Source organism: Buceros rhinoceros, unplaced genomic scaffold, assembly GCF_000710305.1.
Source record: "Buceros rhinoceros silvestris isolate BGI_N320 unplaced genomic scaffold, ASM71030v1 scaffold5751, whole genome shotgun sequence".
Classification (NCBI taxonomy): Eukaryota; Metazoa; Chordata; class Aves; order Bucerotiformes; family Bucerotidae; genus Buceros; species Buceros rhinoceros.
Window position 1 is genome coordinate 6,660 of NW_010393631.1, and position 7,485 is coordinate 14,144.

The 7,485-nt window shown below is 37.4% G+C and overlaps 1 protein-coding gene across 1 annotated transcript; it reads right to left on the reverse strand.

The window, feature by feature from the left end:
* Positions 1–815: 815 nt before the first annotated feature.
* On the reverse strand, positions 816–6,660 carry LOC104487826 (sulfotransferase 1C1-like). Its single transcript, XM_010144919.1, has 7 exons — positions 6,489–6,660; positions 4,663–4,800; positions 3,279–3,376; positions 2,836–2,962; positions 1,478–1,572; positions 1,085–1,265; positions 816–928 (listed from the first exon to the last, which is right to left on the reverse strand). Exons 1-7 carry the CDS (start codon positions 6,658–6,660, stop codon positions 816–818), a joined length of 924 nt encoding a protein of 307 aa, XP_010143221.1.
* Between the last annotated feature and the right edge of the window lie 825 nt (positions 6,661–7,485).

Below are 7,485 nucleotides of genomic sequence, written 5' to 3' on the forward strand. Positions count from 1 at the left end.
GAGGAGATAGTAACGTGATGCATCTGATGAACTTTCAGAATGATGGAGAAGAGTGAGACGGTATATGCAGCACTGACTCTGACATGCTTCATACCAACTTTCAGAATTCTCCAAATGTTAACAGAAGACATGCTATCCTTTTCAAAAGGCAACAGTGTAAAAAGCTGCTTGTCTTGATACAGTAGGGACTAATGCCTCCACAGCTGGATTGTAGATACATGCCTCTATGTAGCAGGTTTTATCAAAGGAAGTAATGGGTGTTCGATGTTTCTGGAAATGTAGCTTTCATCTCAGTGTCATTTATGATGCCCAGCTTAAAATAAGAGCTTAAAAGAAAATGGTTCTATTTTGTGCAGCCAATTCTGTTGCTCTGTTTATACTTGAAATTTGTTTATTGTTATTTATTGATTATTTTTTCATACAACATGTGAATAACATGCAGTGCCTGCACCTGTGGAGTTTTAACACCTTTTTTCCTGCTGGCTCCTAATTTCTGTAGGTGGTTGACTGGAAAATGCCAACATCAACTACAGTTTTACGAAGACAAAACCCCAAAGCAAATCTGAAATATTTATATTAATGCTGAAAGTAACTGTGGGAGGGATGAATGAGAAGCATCCAGTGGCATTATTTTCTTCAGGAAGATCAACCTAAACTTCCACAGAATTTGGGCACTCTCATGAAAATGAAAAATCAGTAGTGTGCGAAAGAGAGAGATTTAAATGTTAGAACTGCAGGCATTTTGTGAGAGAAAAGCAAAATATGTAAAATGGAAAAGGCTGAAGATCATAGAGAATAGTTTCCATTGCTAATAATCACAATTCTGTCTGAAAAACAAGCGAAGTATCAGCCATTTTCTTTTTATAATCCTCATCAAATTTCTTATTCTGTGTCACAGTGAAATAATTCTTCCAGTCCCCAACAGCACCTAAGAAACAACAAAGGAAGAAAAGAAAAAAGACTATTTTACTAGTATCTCCTGAAGCCCATTTGCAATGACTCACCAGGTACTTGTACTTCAAGGCTTATTTCAAAACCAAATGACAAGGAAAACTGAGTTGATGCCAGTAACAAATGTTGGTACCTTTTCTCATGAATGGGGAAATGGAGTGATCCATTATTCCCTGAAAATCCCTGGTGTAGTTTGCCATGGGATTTTCCTTCATTGTCTCAAAGGAGGTGTAAAAAAGTATCTTGTTTAGAACATCCTCATTCACATCCTTCTCCAGGAACTTCAGAATCTTCAGAATTTCTCGCTTTGGATTCTGCAGAGAGAATAACGTGGCATAAGGTAGAGAGCCAGGAAAAAAAAGAAATCAAACTTGTTGTGAAAGCTGCACTCGTCAGGGTGAGACAATAAGTTTGTCCTAAGATTTACTGATACTGCTGACATTATAACAGAAAACTATTGATCGTAGGTACTATCAACTGGACTTTCAGATTTTAGAGCTCTGTAAATATGCATTCGGCCTTTTACCTCCTTCATATCTTCAAAGAAGAGGTAGAGAATACGGTGCTTATCCTTTGCTTTCCACCATCCTTTTACATGGTCGTACCAGGAACCCCAGAGCACTGAAAAAGGAATAACATCATCATTAGCTATAAATACCCAAGCAGTCTTTAGGTTTCTGTGATGCTCACGTTTCCCTCATAACCAGTGTCTGGGCATTTCCCAGCTGATTTTTAATCACTGCCACTGTGACTGTTGTGCTCTGTGCTTATCACAGCATTTGTACACATGATACATAGATGCTTAGAGCAGGATTCATGTGTAAGTTTATAGTGCAACAAATGCAGATGCTTACCCCTGAATGAAAAATCCAGGCTGCCTTTACAGTCAACAGCGAGAAACAGATGTTTCCAGAGTGATTCATTTGATCAGCTGGACAAGACCGGTCTTAATTTGCCCTGCTTTGAGCAGGGGTTTGGACCAGATGGACACCAAAGGTCTCTTCCAACTTGCCTTATTCTGTGATTCTAACTATTTTAAATATTTGGTGTACTATCAGAAGGTTCTTTCCAGCAATTACCAAGGTGACTAGCTTGGACAGAAGTAGCTATATTCTAGATGTCTGCACTGGGACAGATGGCTCCCAAGGTGAGCTGGTTAAACAGAAGTCACAAGGTCTTCTTTAGACATGAGAATCTCATGCTGGTGCAGACAGTGGCGTTTCTAGGCCTACATGGTGGCAAAAATATTAAGGACTTATGGAAGCTTTACTGACCAGAACTGCAGACTGCCATCTACCTGAGCATGCCATGTTTTCTTTCTTTCTTGGATATGAGCACATTTTTCAGAAAGTGAAGAATCAGTTTCTGGTGTTGCCTGTCTTTAGCTAGATATTTTGTTCAGGTGCCTGAGTTTTATACAGATGAATTTAGGTAAAAAGACTCTCTTCACTCAAATTCACACCTCATATTTCTACACAAAATTAAACCTTGGTTTCATGTATATCAGGATAGTGTAAAACAAATTAAACTACTGTTCCTTCCCAGCTGGCTTCCAAGCAGGTTTCTTTTAACCTCGAAGAGATTAAGCCTGAAAATTGTCACGTGTTTCTAAATGATGATAGAATAAAAGGTAGTTTTTTCTTTTTTCTTTTTTTTTTCCCCTCAAAATGGGAATGTAAAGATAGAATTAATCCTTTAGGTACTAATAAAAATCCATGAATGAAGATAAATTACTAGAGAAACACCCTCAGTAGAGAACATCCTGTAGAGTGTCAGCACTGAATTTTAAACCACAGCTGAAATAAATAAATCAATGTCATGCATTTTTAAATAACAACAACAACAACAAAAAAATCCCTTCTACAATTGATTGCAGTTCATCACCTTTTCCAGTCATGAATTTCTCCATGAACTCCTCCCAGGTTCCTGGCTCAGGCATTGCTTTATTCATTCTGTGGAAATGGTAGTATGACACCAGGTTGTCTTTTGCATTTCTCGCCACATAGATTATCTTTATTGATATGAAAAGAGAGAGAGGGAGAAAAATTAACTTACACTTGCTTGCATAGATATTGAGCATCTCCTGGAGTTTTCTTTTGGAGCCTGATGACAGAAGCTTAAGAGATTTTGCTTAGAAACTGCCATTTTCTGAAATCCAGTACAGGTAACTTAGTCATGACTCTTTCAGTTTCACACAAGCTTTGCACATCAGAGGGAAAATATCTGGGCAGATCTTTAGGTTCTGGAAACTGTGTTCAGTCCTGGTTTATGTAATTTTCTTTGCAGGAGAAGTAGAATTGAATCCTACCTCTTCATCCTTGCCTTACCTTACAGTTTTGTTCCCAGAAGGAGGGCGGCACCAGCTGCACAGGGAGATGAGTTTTTAAAATCCGTGGAGAAGGCATAGCTTCAGCTAACTCCAGGCCTGTGGGATGTTTCATTATGAGATGTGACTTGTTTTCTACATTGGACTAGCAGTTCTTTGCTGTTCTCACGTTTTGACTGTGGCTTTTCAGCATTTCACCTTGTAACGATCATTCATCACCAAAGCAATTGTAACAATGTAACATATATATGATGTTGTGTAAGTACCTTCAGTATTTCTAGAGATATTTTTACCTATGTATTCAATGAGGGGGAAACTGGTTCATATCTTTTTAATGCTTTATTGGGCCCATGTCTAACCCCTGCATTCCAAGGGATAATGATGAATACTAATTCATATTTGCCCAACCAAAGTTTTTCCTCTGCAATATTTAGTGATCTTTCACTTTGCAGTTAGGAAATTTTGGTTTCTTTTTGGGATATGATGAAAATAGCCTGGCTGACTTGACTTTCTGGATAGCATGGAAAGAGCAACTAGGAGAATGATGAACAGTGGATTTTGAGTAGCTATGGGTATATGGATTTGAATATTTGGGAATGTCTGGTGATATGTGGAGATGTGTTATCTCCTCCCACTCTCCTTTTTAAACATCTATCATGACCTCTATATTTTTTTCCCTATCATCATCTGTCGTTTTCTACCAATTCTGTTTCCTTCTGTGTCAAGACAGTCTAGCTTAGAAGAGAAAAAGTAGTGCTTCTGCTGCAGTTTGTCAAGCTGTTCAGCTTCAAATGTGAAGAGATTTTGCCTTAAAGATTTGTGTGGAACAGGAGCTCTTGCTGACGGAAGGCTTTTGTAGGCAACTGTCTTTGCAAAACAGTCAGTCTTGCTGGTTGCCTGAATGCCTCCCACTCCCCTGGCCCCAGCTTGCTTAGATGACTAAACCCTAGAATTTAACAGTTACTCAAAACAGAGGCAAAACCACTGAAAACATTATCTGCCTTTTGGGAATACATCTATGACATGGGGGTCTCTTCCATACAGCCCCCAATCAGATAATGAGATTCAGTTGCCCTCATATTGCCATTTTATGCATATCTGCCGCTGTTTCAGGGGCTGTAGATTATCACACATGGCTTTCAGATGCTATTCCAAGACAACATGATCTTCAGTAGCTCCTGAGTCACATCTCTCAGCCTTGCATTGTCTTGAGTAGCACTAGATGTTTACGTTAAAGCAACTGAACTGATCCCTAATAGCTAATACGGTGCATAGTTCAGTGACAAAACAAGTGGGACCTTTCTCAGAAAACCTGTGGCATCAGCACTGGGTGCTTTTTTTGTTTCATTTTGTCTAACATGCCAACTTAATTGTGTAATAGTTACCTGAATACCTCACAGATGAAGGCCCTGGTATATACCACTCAAGAAAAGGATGACGCTTGTAAGTAGTGTCGCGTCTACACTTCTCAACATCTCCATTTTGTTGAATCATATCCACTATCTCCTGTGTCCATGTGGTACCTGAAAATGTCAGTTTTTAGATGTTTTCCTCAGAGATAGCCAAGAGTCTCTTCTGTTAGGGAACCGAAAGCAAGAAGGATGGACTCTGTATTAAAGGAGGAAGGAACAGTGCAGAAGGTGATGGACAAAGTGGAAAGAGAGGGTAATGGAGGAAAAATGCATAGTTAGGAATACAAAGATAATTCCCAAAGCACACTTTCAGGGATTCCATTTTAGATGGGCTTCTTCTTGACCACAGAAATCGCCTCCAACCCCACACCAATAATGAAAAAAGCTCTGAGATAAACTACTGTTTGAAGGTTGCATTATTTGGACAGGAATGAAATTCCCTCCTCCCAGTTTTCATGCCTCACAAAAATTCAAGTATTTCAACATTTGTTTTCATCTTGAATTTGAATGAAAAAATTAAATACTTGTACTTTGAGTGAGTAAAAATTTAATACCTTTTGACAACACAAAAAAGTTACAATATTTTCAATGTTCCCATTTGAAATGCTTTAATAAAGGTCAGTACAACATTATCTCTCCCTGAGCTACTGCAACATCTTGTAGGACTTACGTTATTAGGTCTCTCCTGTGCCTCTTTTCCCTTTTAGCTGTGATTTCTGTGTTAACCACATCTTGTCTGAGGTACTGTGGCTGGTCAGCTAAAGAACAGGTTAAGGGACAACTTGCAAAGCAATGTGGGCAGAAAATCAGCCCTTCTTAAGAAGTTTGAATTGTACATCTCTGACAGATACAACATAATGTCAAATGGACTCCCTAACTTTATTTCTTTTCAGTTCAATGCCTGAGAGGTTTTAATTCAAGCTGCATAAAATGTTTTTGCTTTCAGCATACAGTAAATAAATCAAAGATTTTCAGGTTTTACAAAAATAGTTTTGGTGTTTTGGGTTTTGGTTTTTTTTGTTTGTTTGTTTGGTTGGTTTTTTTTGTAATAATGGTTTTATTTCCCAAATGAAAAAAAAACTTAAAAATACTCGCTAATTCAAGTAATTATTGTTTTATGATCATCAAATATTCCTGAATATGTTCCCGAATCCCCTAAACTGAACATGGTTTTATTCATCCAGGATTAATATTGATGCTTGTTGTTCTTTGTATTCCTGTGTAATAAGTATAAAGGATCTGATTGAGAGCAAAAGTAGTAATGAGCTAAGTGGCCAATTACTGAATAAAATACCAGATAGCTAGTATTAATGGCACGTATTTTATTTCATTAGCCAAAATTATTAAGTGAATTTGGTTATTTCCTTAAAATAGTAAACCCATTTCCAGAAATCAGTACTGGTTTACAAACAGGTCATTCCCCATATACATAATACAGTCAGTAATTGTTCAGTCAGTTTCTAATATTTCTTAGCAATGATGACTTTTTTACGAGGCTTTGTTAAATCATTATGTATTGATGGAAAACTTCTATTGTTACCATTAAGACATAAGTATAATCAAAGGAAATGTTTAAGTAAAGGTAATTACACTTTGACCATTTGAACTTCAATAAAAATAGATGGTTGTTCTGCCAAAGAAGTCAGAAGTTACTAGTCACAGCTGACAGAGCTTCATGTCGTTAAAATATGCCTGGTTTGGGATTAAAAAAATATCAGTCACAACAGAAAAACATAATTTTAAATTCCAACCATAAGCATTATCCCAACTTTTCTATTCTGTTTCCTACCCACACCAACCTGCTTTTGCATAGGTTGCAATGAGCAGATCATCAGGTCTGGCTTTGAACTTCCACACTCGGTCCCACGTGCTATATGTTGGTTCCATGACGGGAATACCTTCCAATTCAACTAACTGAAGTTGGAGCCTTGCCTCTTTCAAATTCAAATCTTTCATTTTATCCAGGGCCATTGAGCACTGCATGAAGAAAGAAAGGCTTGGAATAAACACACTTGCTCTGAAGAAAAAAATCTAAATTTACCCATCCATTCTTGAGGTCTCTTTTATTGAATTCTATGCCCTCTGATTTCTTTGGCTATGATTTGACCTTTATGATAGGCTTCTTAAAACTGGATCTGATTTTCAGAAGTGCTTGGTATATTGCTTTTGGTGGTTCTCAGCAACTCTAAAACCCACTCTGTTTACTCAGATACAAAAAAAAAAAAAAAAGGAACAAAGCCATTAGTTTCATCTTTAAGCATTTTACCCAACATTTTTATGTAAAATATGTGGCCTTTGAAAGGCAAGAAAAAGTAATCAATCAGAAGTGTGGTTCAAAAGAAGGCAGAGCAGAACAGCTCCCACTGAGGTCAACAAACAGGACCCAACCCATCCCTCTTAAAGAAAATACACAGAAATATGTGCTAACACCCTTTGGGCTTCATACTCACAAAAAATGTTTGCAGAGCTTTTCTGTTTCATATCTGTTAGAGCTCTTTTCTGTGTATTGAGATTTATTGTGGATAGATAATGTGAACTAGATAGATCATTAACTCAAGGTTGTTAGATTTTAATGATTTAAATAAATCTAGCTAAGTCTACTTCCTATTGTACAGTTTTACGGTAAGTGGTTATTGATTTCTGGATTTCTTTCAAGGATGCTTCTTCTTACCTATAACCTTCAGAGCTCCAGAATCTACTCAGAGGAAAGTTCTGCTTAATAAGAGGCTCCAGAAATCATCTCAGTTAAAAATATTAGCCAGAAAAGAGAAAAGACATTTCGATACCAACAGCAAA